Genomic DNA, 22919 nt, shown 5'->3' with positions numbered 1-22919 from the left:
TGTGGCACGTGAGGCTGCTTTAGGTACACATTACATACATATGGTGTATGGGGCCAGTTTGGAGCATGTGCTGCATGTGGTGCCTGTGCCAGACCAGATCTGCATGCTGGATCTGGCATATGCAGCCAGTCTGTGGGCTTGATCCAGACCAGTCCAGGATCTAGCATGCAGGATTAGTCTGGTGCAGGTGCCACATGCAGCATGTACTCCAAACTGGCCCTGTACGCTATGTCAGCACATACCAGCTCCAGCCCTGTACCATGTACAGCCTGTGCCAGAGAGTCTTCATGTGCCTTCAGAATGTGGGGCTAGGGTTGGGGCCAGCACATGCTTGTCTAAGACACACAAGTAGCACTGTGGGCAGATGATAGGGCTTTGTGGGTTGCATCCAAACTGTGGGCTGTATCTTAGACACCCCTGGTTTAGTTGGTCTGTCTTTCAGAATGAGTTGTTTCCAACAAACCTGGACATGAACACTACTTTTGGTTGTGTCTGCTTATGTATCTAATTAAGGTGTAGGAGGATTGACAAGATAAGCAAGCATTGATCAGCTGCTCCAGGAGTTCATAGCTGAGCCTCAGGCTTTCTCCGTGAAACCTAAAAAGGTGGTGTGGTTAGGCTAACAGCTTCAGTAATGAGAACAGTTGCACTTAAAACTGAACCTTCCTTTTTCAGCAGCAAAAATTGTCCGGCATTCACATAACCCTGAACAGTGGTAAAGAAACGTTGCTCAGATTAGAAGACTATCCTCCCAGGGAATCGCACATGATGATGACATCTTTAATGTTCTTTTGACTAATCTAGCTGTTCTGTTGTCAGGAAGATTGATTCACCTCTACTGAGCTGGAGGTCATTCAAATGGTAAAGCCTTCTCTTCCCGTACAGTGTGGCTCAGTATGCCACAAAAGGAAATCTTGTACTTCACAGCACTTGGCAGATAGTTTACCTCTTTTTCTTCCCTTACTTGTGAGATAGGAAGGGCCTCAGGATACCATTTGTACTTTGATCTTTGTCAGCTCCTTTGGGATCACTGAAATCTTCAGTAATCCAGAAGTGTCACCTGAAGCCGCTTTATTAGCATTAACATATATCAAATGATGAGACTTTGCTTGCTGTTTTCAGAATCCTGTTCAGTCGTGTATTTTTTGCTCCCAGAAGACTATACAAACTATATATTCTGTTGTTCTTTCTATTCTTTCTTAATGTTGAACCCTCAGTGATGATTTGTCTTCTTTGGATGGTCTCATGTTTGACATACTTTGTATATGTACTGAAATATTTATTGTTGGGTGGGTTAAGCATATCTGTTTCCTCAGGTTGATGCTCATAACACTTTCTGTTGGTGTCTTTCAACCTGGTATCATAAACTTTCAGAAGTATAGGTGTCTCCAAGTTCTCTGTCTGTCCACAGTGCAAACTTGTCAATTATACCCACTTTCTACTCCCATTCTAGAAGCTAATTTCTTTAAGTTGGCAGTAATGCCATCTGTTGAAAATCTTTTTAGGCTTTCTAATACTACATGCTCCTTTTAGACCACAAAGCTTTTTTTTTCCCACTACAGTCATCAACTTGCACTTCTCTGACAGGTAGTAGTCTCTTTTGCTTTAAACAGGAAACAAGATGTGGAACATAATTTGCAGATCACAATAACTGGTTTCTCTGAGATTTGACTGGTTTCTGTTGGATCCAAGTTAAAAATATTGGTGATGTTTTATCTTAGTATGTTGTATTTGATGGTATTTTTAATATTTCATCCCTCTCTTTGGGGGGTGGTACGAGCTCCCCCGCAATTTAAGGATTAAGCTAAGCAGGGTTTGCTCTGGAGCTGGACGCGTTTATGCCACACTCTATAAGATTAAGTTAAAGGATAGGCCAATATGTGAGTGCGGTGATGTACTACAGACTGCTGACCACCTCCTCATGTTTGCACCACACCCACGCATCCATTTTGAGGACCTGTCTAGCGTCAACAGTAAAGCAGTTGTGTGGTTCTGATACATTAATGATGTGTAGAGGGGGAAATATATATGAGAGAAGAAGAGAAGACGGCCCTCTTTGGAAACTAACTGATGTAATGCCTGCAAGTGTGGTTGATGCAACTGCACAAAAGAGTTTTTTATTACTATATTTATTCATTTGGCTGATGATATTTCAACTATCCATTTCTTACAGTAGGTTTGAGTTTCTTTATTGTGATTGGCATGCCTAGAAGTGATCTTCAAAGGAACATATGCCCTTCTGTTTTGTAAGTAATGACAGATACAGTTGTGTGCTCCTCAACGGAAATTTAGCAGAGCTGAGAGTTATCAAATTGATTCTTCATTCGTTTTCTCCATATGACAGCTGGTGTTTTCAGGCAATATAGGTGTGATATATTGAACAGAGGGGTACATAGCCTCCTCTGTTGGAATGAAGAAAACGTTTGGGGGGGATGGTCTAGTCTGTCTCAGTGCAGGTGAAAGTCTTTTGAGCACTTCAGTCCTACATTTCATGATTTTTGTGTTGGAACCTAGATCTCAAATGTGAGCGTCCTAATCACTGACCTCAAAGTCATGCTTTCTCTGGGAAAGCACTTTTGCCTGCTCTCTGGGAACATGTGTGTCAGTCCACACTTGCTTCTTACTTGCCACCCTTTCCCCATCTCATCTACCTTGCCATCCTCTTCTACCTCATCTCTCTTCCTTTGCCTTTTCCTGTAGTGAACCCCATCTTAGGGATCCTTTCCAGAAAAAAAATTGCCATATCATTTCATGCCACACTTTTACTGCCATTCTTTTACTCCTGTTATATCCCTTTTTTCCTACTGCTTGTATTGTCAATTTAGATTGCCAGTAGGGATGTGAAAGGCTAAATGTTTAAGCAAACTATATATACCAGTAATACATTACCAGTTAATGTTTATTGTGGGGCGCAGTCTGGTGAAGAAGAGAGAGAAGTGGCTCAGTCTCAGGAACTGGAAGGCAGCAGGGCAGGCAGGAGGGAGGGAGGGAGGAGTGGCGGGGGTGGGGGGTGAGGAATAGGGGTGGGGCAAGGGGGGGGAATAGTACCCATAGCTGATGAGGTTAAAGAGGAAAACGGTGGATGGTCTAATGACTTGTTAATTAAGCAATTAGCTGCTTGTTCACAGCCGCTCCCTTCCTCATTGTGTGCCAGTGGCTGTAGTGGGCTGGGAAAACCCTTTGCCTACTGCTGCCACCCACAGCTTCTTGTGGACTTTGTTGTCTGGCAGGGCTTGCCACTGCCTCCTTCCAACCCCCCCACCCCCAAAGGTCTGGGAACCGCTCCCAGCAGCAGCTGTGTCTGCACTGCTATGTTATTGGTTAACTGTTTAATCATTGAAATTAGAGCAGGTCAAATAGATAATTTTTTAAATCATATTTACATCCCTAATTGCCAGTGCTTCAAAGCAGGGAGCGTTCACTAACTTCCCTCTCCTTCACCCTCCACACAGTGCTTAGTATAATGAGCCTTCAATCTTGGTTGGTCTCTAGGCACCAAGGTGACTGTCCTGGTAAGGTGTTTGCTTGCCTCTATTTGCCCATTTAAAACTTTAAAAAAACCAAACCAAAACCAACATGATTCAATGTTATTGTTGGGTTTTAGTGAACTCAGCAGAGTTTTGACATGCAGAATTATTCATCATACTCTCTTTGTGAATTCATGTTGTTTATTCTTTTTTATCCTTTTTAGATGTTGGATGTTTATGACATTCTTCCTTTCGATAACCCAGATGGTGGGGTTTGGAAACAAGGATTTGATATCACATATAATGAGAATGAATGGGACAGTGAACCTCTTCAAGTTTTTGTTGTACCACACTCGCATAATGATCCAGGTAATGTGCTGCCATGTAGTTTTGAAATCTAAGCATCTAGCAGCTTGAGTTACAATATAATATTGTCAACTTCTTCTAGTATTTGGATATATATTTTGATTAATTGCATTGCCTACTGTGTTAGGTCTAGAACCAGTAAAACACTTGGGCACTATGTAACTGTAAGCTTAATGAACACTCCCATTGACTTTGAGGAACTACTGACATGCTTAAAGTTGCACTTTTCATTTAATCATATATCTGTATCAGTGCTTGAGTGCTGGCATTTTACATTGGATTGTTTGGAAGTTTTAGATACTCGCCATGATTAAATCAAGCACAGCTATATTCCTTGCTGCAATTAAATAAGAATTTTATATTTGAACATATTATCAAGAAAGCTTTCCACTTCTAGAATTGTGTTGACTTTTTAAAACTGCCAGTAAATATTTAATAGGCCACATATTTGGAGGACATTTAAACTGTGGAATCTACATTTAAACTTTTGCCTCTTTATTGCTCATGCTTTCAGTGGATAACCATAGCTTTCCTCTCTACCCTGAGACCTGAGTAAACATTTCTAATGACACTGAAATCGTAATTGCACAGATCAATAAGGTTTTCCACTTTAAAACAGTGCAATAAATGCAAAAGGAAATTTTAATGCGTAGTGTACTCCATTTACTTGTATCATTTCAGGATTGAAAAATGGCTGTGCACTTACCTTGATTATACTCATAGTTGAACTCAGTGTAAACAATGCTGGTTAATTACAGGAGTGGGGTAGGCCAAGCTTTTTCATACCGCATTGAAACGCCTTACATTGTTTCTCCAAGGCTCTTTAGGCTTTTACTAGAAGCCTTGAATTTGACAGAACCTAGTCAGTTCAAGACTGGTTTAGGGCCAGATACAGACAGTACACTTTTACCAGTATAAGTGATTGGAAACTGGTCTGTACCCATAACAGAACAGAAGCTTGGCACACAGATTGGTTTAAAAGTGGTGGATCCCAGTCTAAAATTTGTTTTCCCCACCAAAGGGTGAACGTGTATTCTGTTCACTACTGTTTGTAGAAAACCGCATGACTTAGATTGATTCCGCTTCTGGCTTTTTAAATGTTTGTATGTAGCCTAGAAGCCTTGAAACTGATGGGTTGTAGTCAGTTTTGATAATTATGCAGTTTTATAGCATTTACATTATAAAGCAGAGCACTTAAGTGCATAAACCATTTCATGCATAACTGATATATGCAGATAACTGATCTTTGTTATACTGTAAGAAATAGGCAAAAAAATGGGATTAACATAATATTATGCAGTTATGATATACGTATATCAATTAAAATGTGTGCTGCAGTTAAGATTTCTCCTCAGCAGGTCTGTGCTCAGTGTGTCTAATAACAGTGTGGGATTGTGGTTGCTCCAACCTAAATGTCTAGTGCTCATTTTGGATTACTTGAAAGAGGGAAGAAAGACTTGTTTTCAAGAAAACGTTTTCCTGGGGAATTTGGTATAAGATTCATCTTTAGCCTTTTTAAAAACTTCTGGCCTTGGGGTTAAGTTAAGAATGCCCATTAGTTGCCACCACTATTTAAAGTATTTTCAGTAAGGTGTATTAAATGACAGGATGTGATGGTAGCTGACAAGATGCCTATACAGGAGCCATCAATACTGCTAGTGTCAATGATAACACTGATTCAGTTCCTACAGTTGGGATTTAAAAAAAATAGTGAGCATGGGAGCAAATTGAGGCTTATCTCATGCTAATGTTATACTGCCATAAACTAAACGTAAATTCAAACCAATACAGTTATACTAGTACGGCTCACCAGTTCCATGTGTATTTTAGAATAAGAGTTTTGGTAAACTGGGGTGGGGAGGGTATGGGTAGAGATGTGCCCTGCTGAACAAACCTTGTTTGCTATACACTTTTTCTCAAGCAGGGAATTGCAACCTAACTTCTTCCAGCTGGATCTGGCCTATGAATATTTACTGTGTTAAACCCTAGGCTGCTAGCTATGTTGACACCTTGTTCTTCTTGTATTTTGCTGTGGAAGGAGTGTAAACTAAAAGCAACCCTTATTCCAAAATGCATGTCACCGTAGGCTATAATATTGGTATAACTTAAAACGTTCCTGTGTGAAGTCCTGAGATGTTGGTCCTGTTGCTTTTGGCTTGTAAACATACATGGGCTTTGAGTTAGCGAGAATACTACTTAGTATTTTCCTGTTGAATGCAACAATGGACATGAGTAAACCTTTCCTCAGATGGGGTTTTCCAGGTTTAATTCCTCTATGAAATATTTTTGTAAACTTTTAACATTTAAAATAGCAGTGCCAGTTTAGCTGCTTCCAGTTTGGAGGCGACACATTTAGAGGTCTCCAGCATCTCAGCCCATTGCTTTCTGGTACTCTAGGAATATTTTGCTAGGGAGGTCAGCTAATTTACCCTGCATCTGCCCTTGTAGCCTACCCATAGCACCTTTTGCAATATAGCGATTGAGAACCACTAACCTACAATAAAAGTTATCTTGAAATTATTACCAGACACCTGGAAACAACAGAAAATGCTTCCTCTACATTTTTTTTACATGATATACTTTTGAGGCAGTGTAACAATTGCATAAAAAACACAAAACATATATGGAATCAATTAATTGATGTGTCATATTATGAGCTTCTAGGACATATCCTTTTGCTATATATCTTTTTCCCCTAACTTCCCACGATAAAATGGAATAAAAAACAGTCCTAAGCTCTGTAGAATAAGCTGTTCTGTAGGGGATTTGAATTGCATATATTTTCTTCTAGCCATTTCACTCTTCTGTAAAAAGGGACAGTCAGATGTTTTTTGGTAGTGCTTTTTTAGCCTGTTTTAAATTACACATTTACAATATAAGAATGACATTAAATTCCTATGATCCTGTGAATTAAATATAATGGATAAAGTTACAGATAGTACTTTACTGCTAGTTCTTGGTTTCTGATTTTTAATATCTTTCTGTATACTCTGAAGTTAATAAGGATGCTTCATATCCTAGATCATCAGATTTCTGCCTAAAAGAGATTTCTAGAAGATGGATAGACATTTTCTGTGTGCAGTTTCTATGCAATTTCTGTGCCAGCACACAGATTTGTAATATTTATATCCTTCAGTTGATCCTTTATCTATTCGTATTTGGGTTAGCAGCAGAACTGTTCTGTTCTTATGACCACAAAAAAAAAGCAATTTTGTTTCTGTCTTCAAGTTCTGACCTCTTACTCAAAACCCCTCCCAAAACATCTTTACTTATAAGATATGTGTCCTGGTATAGGGGCCACTGGATTTAACAGAATAACAGTTTTCACAAACCCACTTGCCTGTTCATTAGGTGTGATTTCACTGAAAATTACTTCATTGGTACTCTTTAAGAACAAACAAACAAACCTCAACATATGGGAGTTTAAAACAAAACATTTTCACCAAAACAAAAATGAAATGCCAAGAATTAAAAAGTTAACACTGACTGAAGGTTTACAGTTAAGGTAGATCGCAGTAACTGAACTGAAAGTTATCTGACTCAGCAATGTCTAAAACTTTACTTTAAACCTAATTCTTTTACTATATTTGTTTTAAAGAATGCTATATTAATAGCCTTAATTCTTGAGGAAGACTAGCGCGTGAAAAGCCTTTACTGCTTTGAGTGTCTGTCAATGGTTTTCAATTTTTTTACACTTGAGGGTTCCCTCCATAATTTTTTCAGTTTAGTGGTACTCTGTTAAGAATATTTATTACAGTAGATGAACAATAAGATGAGTGGAAATGCAGTTTTTAAACAATTGGAGAAAATGTATGAATAACTTTAATATTATAATGGGTGCAACACTTGATCTTCGCAGTGCCCCAGTTCAGAATTACCGCTCTGGAAAGATACTATTATGTTTTCTGTAACCATAGGGTCTGAACATCCCAAATCTTTAACATATTTATCCTGGGGCAATATCCTGAGGCTTGATAGTACTGTTATGAGGCGCAGAGACTAAGGTCACGTTCCATTTTGTTCATTAATTAAGTCTGCTGGAGTGTGGTAATTACAGCGTTAAACACGCTTTAGTTCAAGCACTCCTGCCGCTGTTTTGAAGTGTGGGGGTGATAATACATGAGACGTTGTGGCACTTTTTAATTGGAGCGGCTCTTGAAGACACTGTAATTAAAGTGCCCCACCCCCGGAGCATGCGTAAAAGTACCCAAGGTTTCTAAATGGCACTTAGGTGTTTAAATGCGAGGTCTAGAAATTTGATTTGTTTTAATACAAAATAAGATTCTTTCTTGGAGTGAGGACTTTGTGCAAAAGCTCATAAACTGTAAGATGCAAAATAAAATCACAAGCTTCACCAGCTTGGTGTAGTAGCTTCTCATTTTCAGCATATTGGCTTAAGGGAGGGGAGAGGGAGAGTGAGAAGGAATATAAAAATGAAAGGGCAGTCCTGAAATACAGGGAGAGGGGATGGTTTTCCCTGCAGGATGGAGATGCTTTTGCAGAGCAGCAGAATCCCTGCTATGAGAAGAATCTGGCTGATGTGGTACAGCACCATGTTGTACAGCACAGCCTGGTAGCAAGTCCTGGACGCAGATTACCTTTGGGAAGAAATTGTTGGAGTGACGCTTTTCTGGCACATGAGAGAGAGAGAGAGGGCTGAGAACTCCGGCATCCTGCCACTCTTACCTTTTGAAGCAACAGCTTTTTCCTGTTACTATAAAAGAGAGGCAAGCACTTCCTTTGTGTCCTAAAGAAAGTGGGATTCTGCTCCCCTGAATTTCTGTATGATTCCTGGTCTTGCTCTGCTCAGTATTTCCTGGAAACGGAGAGGTGCAGTGGACAGTTTGACCTGGGAATGAGGTTGGTGCAGCACCTTGGAAGTGTCTCTTGGCATCCTAGTGGGTCGAAGCACCGTGGTTGAGAATCACTGGTCTATGTGGTTTGCACTGTAAATACTTCATATTCATATGCATAAGAATGGATTGTTTTGAGCAGTAGCATTGGATGGCAATGAAGGGGAAGTGCGACTGTGACCCTCTTTCCTGCTTTCAGCAGGGAGGCACAAACTAGTTAGTGTTTTGCATGCTGCTCCTATTGGTGGACCAAAGTACCTATTTTTTCACCTTCATGCCAGAATCATCTTCATCAGTAGAAAAAGATATTTTTCTCTGGTGCTCCTTTTTCCGTATGATCGTTATGGAAGTACATAGATGTTTTTTGGAGTGATCTAGAAAGGCTTGTGATACCAGGATCTTTAGAAGAAACATTGCAGGTTTCTTCAGGAGGAAATGTTGTCTGTTGCTGATAATATGACTTTTCCCTGTTACTCTATTTATTCTCTGCTCCCTTGACTTGTAGATTATTTTGCTGAACAATTTGATGGGAGAATGGAGCTTGTCTAAACATACCTTGAGAAGCTGTAGAATAATAATTTAGTAGTTTTGAAAGGTTGAAATGAAGGAAATAGTGGTGACAAAGGTTAAGGCTAGAGGCTGCTGTGCATTTGGTATGATTTGGGAGACATTTATTATGAACACAGATTTTTAAAAAATTAGGTTTTGGGGAAAGCTTAAGGTATCAAAAAAAATGGTCAAGGTGGTGGTGGTTTTTGCAAGTCAGGTAAAGCCTGCTCAGAAGAGAGTCTGTGTTTTCCCTTCTTTACCAACCCTCTCTTTTTTCCCCGTGGTTATTCTGTGGATGAACCAGTATGTCCAGATTGTCAGGATCTTCAGGTTAGCTTTCAGCTAGTTTGACTGATTTGCTTCCGGTTAAGGCTAATGACATAACAGTTAGCCTCTTGTGTTGTGTCTGGGGAAGCCCTTGGTTTGGCTCACAAGTGGTGGCCCGCCTTTGGAAAGAGCTCTATTAATTCAGCTGGCCACTCCTAGAAGGCTGTTGATCTCTGATCTAGTTCAGTTATTGCCATATGATTTTCTGGGTCTCCTCTGTTTTGACAAGACCTCCCAATTTTGTATCTTTTGCAGATTTTTCATAAATTCATTTCTAGTTCTTGCGCTAGTGAAAATATGTCACTAATGAAAATATTGTCTATAATGAAAATATTAAGCAAGATTTGTCCCAAGCTGGATCTGTAAGAGACTAGTAAATGCTTTCCTATCTGTGGTCTTCCTTTTCGGTGTCCCAGTTAAAATCTGCTTTTTAAGCAGTTCCTCTACAGTTGTAGTAATTACTCCCCCTCTCTACCATCATAGATATTTTTTTTTCTGTGAATTAGGATATCAGATGCTTTGTTTAAATCTAGATGTTAGGTCTATTACATTGCCCTGATCTGAGAAGGTGGTTATTCTATCTTTGAAAGATATTTGAGTAATCTGATGTGATTAACTTAATGTTGCATTTTATCTTTTTATCTCCGTGTTCTTGATTTATTATCTTCTTCAAAATCAGTTCTAAGACCTGGTAATATTGAAATCAAACTGTAGTTGCCCAGACTCCCTTCTTTTCCAGAATGTAGGTGCTACATTTGCTTTTCTTCAATTATAGAGTTCTACACACAAATTGACAGCTTCATTGTAAGTTTTTGCTATGAGAGTTGTAATTCCATGTGCCAGTTTCCAATAAGCTACCACCTTAGATGTCGTTATTTCTATTGCCTTTCTTCATTTTTGTTAGGTAGCCTATCATTACTCTTATTACTGTTATCATTAATCTTATTGAAGACTAAGATAAAATATTAAATTTAATATTCCAGCTATACCTATGTTATCTTCAGGGATCCTGGTTTTCTTTGTTTAAAAAAAATCAAAATTCTCTGATAAATTACCCCAAAATACCCCAAATCTGCATTTTTCCACAATTAAAATGAAGTGCCACTACATATATATAGGTATCAGTTGAACACGATGTTTTATTGATATATTTATAATTTGAAAGCAGTATGGAAGCCTAACAGTGCCTCAATCATTATAATACTATAAATTCTAAATACCTGTATATTTTGGTGTTTGATTATGGGTTTTTATCATAGAAAATCAGAGCTCCCTCTGCCCCCTTTGCTCACCAGGATGTGGATCCAGCTACAGCTGTCTTCCATGCTGCTTTGTGGTGCTGAGCAGACCTGAAATGCTGTTGCCTTTCACTTCTAAACCACAACCTTCCTGTCCTGCCGGTGTCCTTCACTCCCAGCCTGCATCCCCTGCCTATTCCCAGCTCCCTCCCTCCCTCCCAGCAGCAGCAGCTGCACTCTACCCTAGGACATGGTTTCAACTGGGGGCCATGCCATGCTCTGAGGTAGAGGGCTCCTGCATCCCTTGCCTACCCCCAGCTCACTTCCTCCCAGCAGCAGGTCCCCCCTGCACCAGGATGTGGTTCTAACTGTGGCTGTCCTGCCTCCTCCTCCCCCCCCCCCCCAAATTGCTTTGTGGCACTGAACAGTCCTGACATGTCAGTGATCTGCCTCCTTTGCCCATACTGTTGCCCCTCACTTCCAAGCTACAGCCCCGTAGTCCCCGGGGAGCATTCCTCCTCATGCTGTGCAGCCACAGCATGCTTGGCTAGGCGATCCAACCCATCATCCCATTCTGCTCGCCTGCTATAGGGAGGAGTCCTGGGCTGGGCCTGCCTCTGGCTGGCCAAGCCCCTTCCTCTCCAAACTGGTTTTCCCTTGCACAAGCTGCTATAGGGGAGCAGCAGGGTTCCAGGCCCGGCTCTGGTGTCTGCTTCTGGCTGGAGCGTGACCCCTCACCCCCCCCATCTCCCTCTCCTGCACTTGCCTACCACCTTCCCCCCCCCCCCACCCATCACAGCCCTTCCAGCAGTACCTTGAGTCCCCCCCATGCTGGGGCTGCATGGTACAATGGAAGGCAGGGGCTAGGGGGTGGGCTGTGGTGCAGCAGCTGCCTGTGTGGCTGTGCCTCCTGTTGGTAGGTCCCATCCCATCTTGTGATGTAGAGGTGGTAGCTGGGAGTGCAGGGGCTCTCAGAGCTGCTCTAATTAAAGCGCTTTCCACCCTGCTCCCTCCCGCTCACTTCCACAGCACGTGTATAAGCGTTCTTAGAGTTGGTCAAACCAGGAGTGTCCAGACAAGCAGGAACATGCATTTCCCTGAGGGGCAAGTAGCAGTGGCACACCGTGTGCTACTGCTGCTTGTCCCTGGGGAACGCCCATGCTACATGAGCTCTGGTGTACAGCAGGTTACTCCAGGTTGGGTAGGGGAGGCAGGGGCCACCAACTGTGCTAGCCCCAGTAGCCTTAAGGTCTAGGTTCCTCCAGAAGCTGCAGCTACAGCAATCCTGCAGCAGGAAGCCGGGCCGACAGCCTGAGTGTTGCTCTGGTTGGCTAGGCTCTGGTTGTGGGTGGCGCGTGTTGCCGCCACATGCGCCACCCCACATTTTGGCATGGGTTTTTTTTGACCCTGGGTTCTCCTGGGGTCACAGGTCATTCCCCCGTCCCCCCCCCCCCACACACACACTGCAAAGTAGCAGCACAGGGAATGCCTGCAGATGCAGTGTGTGGTGCTGCAGGTATGTGGTGCAGGTAGGTATATGTTGTCATACTCTTAGGTAGCCCCACTCATGCGAGCATGCCGCCTGTGTCTAAATTATAGGTCATTAAAATTTTCTCTGATTTCTAGCCTGATTATCTTATAGCATTCACGGGGAATAAATTTGTAACAACATATACATAAAATACGATACACTAGTGTATAACATCTTGCTTTTTAAAAAATAGTCTTTATCTGTTCTAGCTTTAAAAAAATAAAAGCAATTATTTCTGGAAACCTTCCCAAATGAATGATGAAAGGAAGAAGTGTGAGCAAGTTGTATTCTCTCGCTTTGGAACTGTGCCAAGTTATTCGGACCTCAATAAATCCCCCACACTTGCCTGGCACTCCTTGATGGAAAGTATGTCCAGGAGAATGGATGTTCTGGCTTGCTGGTCTGTCTGATCCCGTTGCAAATCTTCTGCAGGGCTCCAAACATCCTTATACTCTGCCCCTTTCCTCTTAGCTAGATGGTCACTAATCCATTGGTGGTGAGCGGAGATGGTCTGAGGTCAATTGGTCTGTCTGTCTGTCTCTCCCCCTGATCTTCAGTTTGCAGTTTTTTCCTCAGCACCATCGTGCTATGAATACTTTCCTCAAATCCAAATAAGCTTTATCTCTATGAGATCCCTTTTGAGTTCTTCCCCTGTAGGTCCTGGGACCTTCACCTTTGATCTCTTCAATCATTCTTTTCAGGACTTGGAGGCTCCACTCTTAATTTTAAATCAAATCTTTGGGTGAAGGGTTCTTCTGCTCCCCTTTTTCTTTTTATTATTCCTTCTTAGTGCGGAGGGATTTCAATCAAAGGTAGGGACCCCTGCCTGGGTTCTCTCTCACTCTTACAACTCAAAATTTACAGGTACCTCCCTTGGGTCTCTTCTCCCCTTTTCTGGGTCTACTCTGCCACCAGCCACTTGCACCTACTCGATTCTTCGTTCACCGACAGGATGCATAAAATCTGTTTCTTTACTCTGGCGGCTACCAAGCAGCCTCTTGTTTCTGCTTTCCCCAGCAAACCAGTCCACTTTTGTTTCTTCCCACTCCTTCCTTCTTTTGTGGGCTTGCCCAACCATTTTCAATGGGGATTCTTCCCCTGGATTACCAGCTTGGGCTTCTGCTGAGATGGGGTCTGTGTCCTTTATGTTTCTCCCCATTTAGTTATCTCTTTGGGCAAAAAAAAAATCGATCCCTCCTCAGGACTTGTCCTGGTCTCTGCAGCTCCCAAGGTTCTGGCATGCTGGGCTGTTTCTTTGGGGTTTCCCCCTGACCTTCTTGCTGCCTCTGGACAGGTTTTCTCCTTGTTGATGCCAAACTTCCCTCAGTGTCCTCCCTCTAAACTGCCCATCACTTGCCATGAGCCAATCAGGGCTGGTTCCCCAGGTTCTTGCCCTCCCGGGATTGCCAGCAGCTGCGATCCCCCCTGGATGCCTGAGCTGCGCCATGTGTCCAGACGCGGACGAGTAAGTTCTCCTGCCCAGAGGGCTGTTCCCATGGGAGCATGGCAGGGGCTGGGACCCTGACTCTGCCACATGAAGATGAGAGAACCTTCCTGTTTTTCAGTATTCTTTTTTTAACATTGTTAAATTTTCTAAAACAGATGGTTGGTTGCCTTTAGACAAGCCTCATGCTGCTCGCTTACAGAGTTGTATCAAATCCAAGCTAACTGCCTCCAAGTGAATTCCCTCATTTTTCCTCCCTTCTCCTCCTCCCAATTTTGGGGGAACCCAGGTCATTTTATTGATCATACCTCCTGTGGCCAATAAATGAAGCACATTTGGGCGTAGGGTTCTGGCTAGGTCTACCTTTTTACCCTTCTGATCATTGTTTGCCATACTGGTCGTTTTTGACTGGCAGTCCTCCAGCTGCTCTAATTTGGCCTTGGGGACTAGCTCAGTGAATATCAGTTTAAAGATCAGAGGATGCTCAGGTGGTTTTAAATACAGTCATCGTACTGCCTTCTTCTGTCCTTTATTTCTTAGCCAAAGCTAACAGCATCTAATGCCCTTGAACTGGTTCCAGTGATTTTCATGTAATTATTTTTTTATCCAGTTGCATTCTAATTTGTAAACCATTTCCTATAAAGTGTGGTGAACATTAGAGCTGAATGCAGTGGGTGTACAGAACTAAACCTGTGTTCAGTCAAATTCTTGATTTATAATGTGGAATTTAGAGACTTTGAAGTTGCCCCATCCCCTTTTTTCCCCACCGTATGGGTCTACTTAAGTAAAAAAAAAAAAAAAAAAAAAATACATGTATATACCTAAATACTTGAGGTCTAAATGTCACATTTTATCATGTTGGTATTAAATATACCACGATTAATTTCTCATCTAGGTGAATGGTGTACATAAGGCATTTGGTTGCTTTTTTGCAAAAAAACCCAACAAACTTATTTAATATTAATAAATGAATATTATTAAAAATAACAAAAATATTAACTAGTACAATTCAATTAAGTGTAAAATAATTCTAACTAATTTAACCCTCTTTCAGTATTTGAAGTCATCTCTAGTTCTACAGATGGAAACTTGTATAGCTTGCAAAATTTTGATCATAATACCATGGAAGATTAAGTAGGGGCTTTTGCTAAACCCTGTTTTGGCTGTTGTAACAGATAATTTTCAAATAGTTTCAAAGTTTTGTTGCTATGTTCAATTCAGTGGGCCATTGCTAATTTTAAAGTAGCTGAATTCTGTCATGATTATGAGTGTAAACTATCAGAATTTATAGTTTTAAATGAAGTTAAAGCAAAAATGAAGAATACTAATAGAAATATGGATAACTTTAATGTTAACCTTTTAAAAAGTTTCAAACCACAGACTGTGAAATTGAAAGCTGCCCATTTGATGTGTTCCTGTTGTATGTAATAAGCTGATTAAAGCAGAATTGTAACATTTTTATATCTATAGTCTTAAGTCTTTACTGCCCACTAGATAAACAGCAGAAGCATTCTGTTAATTTTCTTGGAAAGGACAATGTGTGAGGAATAGATAAGGAATATAAATTGTGTGGTGGACACTTGAATTTTCTTCCGTATATTTTTAGGGGACAGGAGACTACTCGTGTTTCAGATAACTACTGTGAAATTTTTTTAGTATTTTCAACATTGGTTGAACTCTGATTTTTTTTTTTTAAGTGCTTCTGGCTCACATGCAGGTCCTAACGCTGCATGTAGATTAATTGGAAAGGTTTGCAGGCAGCTTCCCTCCACCAATTCCCCTCTTATGCAATGGGGCTGATTCCAGAATTTAAATGTAAAAATAAGAAGACCGACTCAAGGGAGTATATTTTTAGATCATAAAGAAATTCACATTTTTTTCATGTGAGGGCTACAGTTGTAACCAGTTTTGGCTTCTACCTTGGTCTTCTGATTTAACTTTTAGACTTTTGCTTATTTCTTTGTCATGAATGCAAACTTATTTCAGGTCTCCAGGTATACAGTTGACTTAATGTTCTCTGGAAGACTTGGAAAATCTCTCAAGTGTCTTTTAATTTTTCTCAAGAGCTAGATATTATGGATAATTTTAGGATGTTGTCTTTTTGTTTAATTTCTAGGTTTGAGAGAGATGAATATTTTCCAGCTGTTCAATACCCTGCTCAGTTCTACATAATAACGCCAATTTAATGGCCTAAATCAGGGACTGGCAATCTACAGCCTGTGGGCTGGATCCAGCCCTCAAATGTTCTATCCAGCATGGGGGTTTGGTGGCATAAAGTTTCTCTGTGTCACCCATCCCATCTGCAGCGCTCGCTTCTGTTGTGGAGCCTGCTGCTCTGCCATGTCTGTTCTTACCCTGATTAAAGAATAGGTGGGGATCAGTGGTGAGGGAAAGGGCAGGCAGCTCCCCACTCTGTGCAGTAGAGACTTCCAGCCTGTGGTGGGAGCTGGGGTCATAAAGGGTAGCCTGCAGGCAAAAAGGTTGCGTAGCCCTGGCTTAAATTATTAGGAATGGGGCAAATAATTTTGTTTCTGGATTTCTTAGTTTATAGTGCAGAGGTAGAATTCAGCTTTTTTTTCCTCCCATCTAGGATTGATTCTTTAATTTTTTTATATTGACTTTTCAAAAGACCATCATGTCTTTTAATTGCTTATTTAAAAGAATGTCTAAATTTAAGCTAAAACTGCTGTTATGCAGATGGATGTTCAGTTTTTACATTGGACCTTATTTAGAGCAAAAGTGCTGAATTGAAAAAATGAGGCTTGAAAAACTGAGTTTAATTTTATGGGATTTTTTTTCCTTCCATAATTTGAAATAAAATAACAAGAAGAAAGGCTTTCTACAAAAATTGTGAAGATTATGTTTCTGTCTCTCTTCTCATTGATGTTGTTATAACTCCTAGTATTTGAGTGTCTGCTACCTAAAATTGATAGCAATTCCAAATAGATTGTTCATGTTGCATTGGAATCTGGGCACTGGGGAAAGTTTCTTCTCCCAATTTCAGACGCAGATGTGACATGACTTCTGAATGGAATCCTTCATAGAATTCTTTTAAACTCTGTAGTAATCAGGGTCCGAAGTACCTTACTAGTGAAAATATTTCTGTGGAACAAGATCGAGAGCTTAAAGAAATCAGAGTCTGTTTTGCTCTGGAGATGCAAATCTGTAATTTGGGGGCCTCTGGTGGGTTTTCATTTGTCAGGGTGTAAATCTGCAGATCTACCATATAAAAATTCTAATGAGGAAATCTTTTTCACCTTATACTTTCTCCTTGAAGGGATTTTGCTTTTTGTCAGATATCCAGTTGCTGAATGCCTAGCCGTGCATTTGAAGTGAAATGCATAGCAGGTGGCTATAGACTTTTACAAATTAGGGCAAGCCATCTGTCCACAAAGTTAAATATGTTGTCATACTCTTTCAATAGAAGTGTGTTGGCAGTTTTTTTTAATCCTGCCAAATGGGCATAATTCCCAATACTTTTTATAAATGCAGCTTGAAGTAGTCTATCAAAAATATCTAGTTTCTAGTGAACTGCAACTAATATTTAAACAGCTACAATCTAGGTAAGTTTATCCTTTTACTCTTTTCTTCCCTTTTGAAACGCTATACATAGAAAAGTAAAATCTTATAAGTTTTTAAAATTTAAATTTGCTCATTCATTTGTTCATTCATATTACTCTGAACTGGTGTCAGTACAAGTAATAGATTTACTCTTTTAAGTTTTGTCAGTTTCTAGCCAACAGGTCTACAGATTTCACAATGAAATTGTGATTCTTGGCCATTGGTTTACATTGAATTATAAAGTAATAGTGAGCTGTAGTCATTGACAAAATAATTCTTAATGGCCGATGCCTTCAAAATGTATTTATAGAATAGTAACTATTTGTTGTTTTATCTGGTGTAATTTTATTGACTTGGACTATTTTGTTGAAGGCGTATGTGAAACAATGATAGTAATGTCATGGGATTTAAAAATTGAGACAGAACATTTATGCTGATGTTCTAACCTGTCAGAACAGCAAGACTTCTTTTTCATTGATCAAACTGCAAAAGGAATTGATATTGGATTGTCTAGTTTTGTTGTTTTAGCTGAGCAAACTGAAATATTCAACTTTTTCTTGGATGACATTTTTGGGGGATTTTAGAGACTTGTCCAGTACTTAAACTGCTTTATTATGTTGATACTGATCATTGTCATTAGTATACATTAAAATATGCTAGATGCTTCTGTGCTCTAGAATTTTAAAGTATGGATAAGGACCTAGTGTTGAACATTTAATGGGAGTATGGTAGTGACTTATTGGTGAACTTCTTAAAAGAACAGATATGCTTTAGTTGTGGTTTATTTATTCTCAGAGCTGATATAATCTATGTTGGCAAAACATTTTGTTGGTATAAACTGCCTGTAGTAGGGACATTTATTGTTATAGCCACGTGAGCAGAACTTTTTTTCTGCTTCGTGCCTTTAATTTAGAGTTGTGATAGGTTTCTACAATTGTGATAGGAAAAGGAATAAAATAAAACAGCAGTTGGCCACCTTTTTGTGGTGCGGGCTAGAATGACCCAGCTTGGGTCAGAGGTGAATAGACAGGTGGGTGTTAGGAACTCCCTACCACTGCTTTTCCATGCAAGAACCCAGTGGAAGCCCCTGCTGTCACTGCTGCTGCCTGCTGTGGGGTGGGGAAAATTCTTGCTGCCACAGCACCACATCTGTAGGCTGGATCTAGTGGCTGTACAAGCTGCGTCCAGTCCACAAGTCATAGGTTGTTGACCTCTGGACTAAAGTAGTACTAGATTTTCATGTGTGTCCTCTTTTATTGTTACTACCAGGGGCTCAGATGATCAGATGGAAGATTTAGTGACTAAGATAATTTAAATGCATCAAGAAGTATGAATAATGAATCCACATTTTCAAAAAGGGATATTTCTGATGGCTTACAACATACCTTAGTGTCTTGCCTACAGCATTCCCTGTATATAGTGTGTACACAGTTTTTGACGGGCAGCTTGAAGAAAAAAAAAATCTTCCTTTGTGGTAATTGAATATTTGCAGCTATGGAACCAAGCCTGCTACAGAGTCAGCTGCAAGTCCCATGTACTGAATGGGCTGTAGACCAACCCAGGATGTTGTGGTCATGTGCTGGGCCTGGGACCATGTGCTGGTGTGATTCAGCACATGGAGCCACGTTGTTCAAGTGGGGGGAAGGGGGCCTCCCATGGATCTGGAAATTTGGTGATGGGGGGAACAGTGGCAATGTTAATTGCTGTGGTTCCCAGAGCTGCAGCCATCAACTCTGCCACCACTTCTGTTGCCAAATTCTGGGCAACTGGGGATCCGTATCCAGTGCAAATAATGCATACCTCAATTACCACCAGCTGCTCTTGAGTTGGGGGAAGGAAAGGTCTGGGTCATATATGAATAGGGTGACCATATGTCCTGGTTTGGATGGGACAGTCCTGGATTCTGTAGGCTGTTCTTGGTCAATTGGTTAAAAGTCCTGGGCCGGAGTCCAGTGGAGAGTGGCATGGTGCACTAGGCAGGCACTGCTATCACTGTGCGGGAGCAAGGAATGTAGGGACCTTGGATATGGCATCTTAGATAGGGCGACCATACGTTTGCCCAACTTGCTTTCACATAGTGGCAACTGCGCTGCTCTGCCTCCCTGCCGAACTTCAACTTGGGGCTTCTGACCAACCAGCTGGGACTGGCTTACAAAATCTGGGACTCTCCCAGCCAAAATGGGACATATGGTCACCCTATATATGAGAAAATACAGTATACTCCAAACACTTATCAGTGTTTCCAGGATGCTAAATTCAAAAGCATATTTTCCATTACAATATATGTTATTTAACTTATACCCCTTCTTCAGCTCAGAGTTTAGGGTCTTGTCAAAGACTAAAAGGTAACACAAATCCAGTCTCATAGTTGCTCTTGCCCAACTGTGATGCTACAAATACCATCTCTTGCTATGTACCCCACTTCTGATTGGTTTCATGCTAAAATGTGAATTATGTTTTTCAATAATGTATAAAATGCTAATTCAGCATTAAAAACCTTTCTTGATTACCTTGTTGTGCAGCAGGAATAAAAGCTAATTTACTGTTATATTGTGTCATATTACTCCTTAGCGGGAAAACTGTAAGAAGACTTTTTTTTAGTTTATTCTCCATTAATTGTGTGTATTATGGTAACATTTGTATCTATTACAGCAGAAATTTATGGTAAAGAGTTTTTAATTTATATTCCTCTACTTGTGTGCTGGTTCATATGCAATATCTTTGAAATATTTGTCTTTGATTGTTGAAGGGTAAATGAAGTATTGAAAGAAAAATGAATTAATCTAACTGAACCCAATTCTTATGGATGAAAGCTTCCACAACAAAACATTCCCTGAAATGGACTTAGTTCACAGCAAGTTATAGCTCTGATAAACCCAGCATGTTAGAGAGAATAAGTTCTGCTGCTTCATTGCTTTTCCTTTTTCTGTTTTCATGAAACTATTGCTTTTAATAATTCATTGCCAACTTTATGTATGCTGAACTATTGTAATCTCAAACAATGTATGTGTAATGCTTAAGGTTTTTAAAGAACCTTATTTTATTAACTTTTTCCTTGCAAGCTGTAGTTCCTTCAATTAAGAGACCTTCTTAGATGGCTTTTAGCCTTCCACCCTTCTAATATTTCAGATTTACATTTTGTGTGTGATGATTTTTCTAAGTTCTAAACATAATTTAAAAAATACTATTATAGTTGGCAGGCTTAAAAGAGTGTGTAAAGAAATGAGAGTCCAGTTATACTCTGAAAATTGATTATTTAAAATTACATTGAAAATGTTTCTTTTTTTCTCTCCAGAGCTTAAAAATCTAGTTGTCTTGATTTACAAGTAAAAAGTCATGTGGACTTTTTTTCTCTCTCTCTTCCTATCATATCTGCAACATGACTTTGAACTTGAAATTCAAGTTGTATTCTTTCTGGTTTTTACACATTACCAATAAGAAGAGTTCTACGTTTGGAGCTTAATTAACAATTCTGATATATGAAATGGAAAAGAATTACACTATTTTTGCCAAACTATTGGCTCTTCTACAGTAGTAAAAATGAAACTCCAAATGTGTTTTTATGGCACAGTAGGGCAAATTCTGAATATGGTTCATAGTAGATCTGTTCAGCAACAAACCAGCTTTTGGAAGCTCTCACTCTGCTACTATTATGCACTAAATCCGAGCTGTCCAACTTCTGGATGGTTGGAGGGTGCTTGGCTGTGTGGGCTGCACCACTCAGCCCCCTGTGGCAGGTGGAGGAAGCTGGAGAAGAGAACAGGAGGCTTGGAGAATCCTGGCAAGAGTGATGGGGAAAGCAGCACCTGGGTGGGGACCTGCAACCTGCCAGTTATACAGCCCTGCACTAAATTATTATAGCAATATACCAACCTGGAGGCTATGCAATTTATTTCCAGAACAATGTTGTATTAGTATATTGAGTAATGATTCTATTCTGTAACAAAATCACCATTAGACATGGTTTACAGATACCTTCAGGGAAGCCAAAGAAGAGAAATTTCTGTAAGTGGGGATGTAAATACAGGGTTTGATTTGCCCAAAGGAGTACCAAACAGCTTCCTGGCCCTAATATTCATAAAATTATTTGTTAATAATCCATTTTAGTATGTAAACTGTAGATAACCCTCTCCCTCCCTGCATTCTCTGGGGCTTGGGGAGAATGGATCATACACTATTGTAACTAATGCTTTCCCTCCAAAGCCAACTACTGCTTTCTATTGCTCTTTGGCACCACTGAATAGAACTCCACAATGTTTTGAAGGTACTGGCACCAGGAAAAGGAAGACACTACTTGTGCCTTAGGATTATCCTTTCCTTTTTTTGACCTTAACTGGCAAAGGGGATGAAGAACATGCAGCCAGATCTGTGAAAAGGAGTGATGTGAAGCATGTCCTAATGTTCTTCCCACTAATACTTTTGCATAAAAATTCTCAGGCAAGATTTTAATCCCCTAAGGCCTATTTCAGGGGTGCTAAACTCCCTGTCCTGCAAGTCTTTCCATAGGTTCAGAAATTTGGTGTTGGGGGAGTGGTTGCACTGAGATCCCCTACTGCCAAATTTCCAGACTCATGAGGACCCGTGGGCCTTGTGTGCTGGATATTGCCCAATCCAATGTGCAGGGCATTGCAGGGGTGGCATTGGGTCCCTGAGTGTCCATCTGGCCTGCAGACCAATTCCATGCCACTCATCTGGCCCACAGGGCCAAAAAGTTGAGCACCACTGCCCTAGTTGTTAATTAAGCTCGTCCTCTGAGCTACCCTTTTCTGCCTTCCTCAAGTCTCACTGAACTTATGCTTTGTGGTGGTCTAATTAGGCCACAAATCACATCATCCCCTCATAATTAGGAGGAAATATGTTCTTCCTCTTCTTTCTTCCTCCTTTTAACAGACCCAACCTGTCACATAACAAATTTAACATTTAAAGGTGCATCTAATCCACTAAGGTATACATAGAGACAGATATTTAGCTGCCACCAGCAGTCCTTCCCTAACCCCAGTGTTTCAAATGATGGTTTATTGTAATAGTTCTATTTTAAATGTGTTCATGTTTGTTATATTGTTGCATGCCTCAGTTTACTTCATTAGCTTCTGTACAGGGAATGGGAGTTAAGTCCCAGTGCTGCCTACATGGGGGATTAGACGAGATAGACTCCTAGCATCAACAGAGACTAGAATAGCTTTGACCTGTTAACACAGGTAGGATTTCTGGCACTCCAGAAAAGCTGAATGAGATAAGTATGATGAAAGGAGAGCAGGCTGGACAAGGGATGTATCAGCTCCTGGCTGGGAGAGCATGAAGACAGAGACCAGCAGAGCAGATTTTTGAGGTTTGGAAGCTGGCAGACTGGCAAGGGAACATCTGACAGATTAAAGATTCTTTTGGTCTGTGTGGACTGGGGACAGAGGGACTGCTTAACTCTTTGGAGGGGGCAGAGAGCCACTGGCTGGGTGGCCTTTACTACAGTAAACACCTTTTATTCAAATGAAGCTGTCTGGTTTTCTGCTTAGAACTTCACATTGCACTTGTTTTCCTTGGTAAGAGAAAACCTGTCTCAAAGGAGCAGAACTGGATGTTAGCATT

At 40.6% G+C, this 22919-nt stretch overlaps 1 protein-coding gene across 2 annotated transcripts in view; it reads left to right on the top strand.

Annotated features, from left to right (window-relative positions):
- Positions 1 to 22919, top strand: part of MAN2A1 (mannosidase alpha class 2A member 1) — a 222225-nt gene that overhangs the window by 24505 nt on the left and 174801 nt on the right. For both annotated transcript variants that reach the window (XM_006270866.4, XM_019484312.2), the window contains exon 3: positions 3692 to 3836. In XM_006270866.4, coding sequence (XP_006270928.1) covers positions 3692 to 3836 — 145 coding nt within the window. The remainder of the gene's footprint in view (positions 1 to 3691; positions 3837 to 22919) is intronic.

The sequence above is a fragment of the Alligator mississippiensis genome, chromosome 3, assembly GCF_030867095.1.
Source record: "Alligator mississippiensis isolate rAllMis1 chromosome 3, rAllMis1, whole genome shotgun sequence".
NCBI lineage: Eukaryota > Metazoa > Chordata > Crocodylia > Alligatoridae > Alligator > Alligator mississippiensis.
The sequence above is the reverse complement of the archived record's forward strand: the minus strand, read 5'-3'. Positions and strand labels throughout refer to the sequence as shown.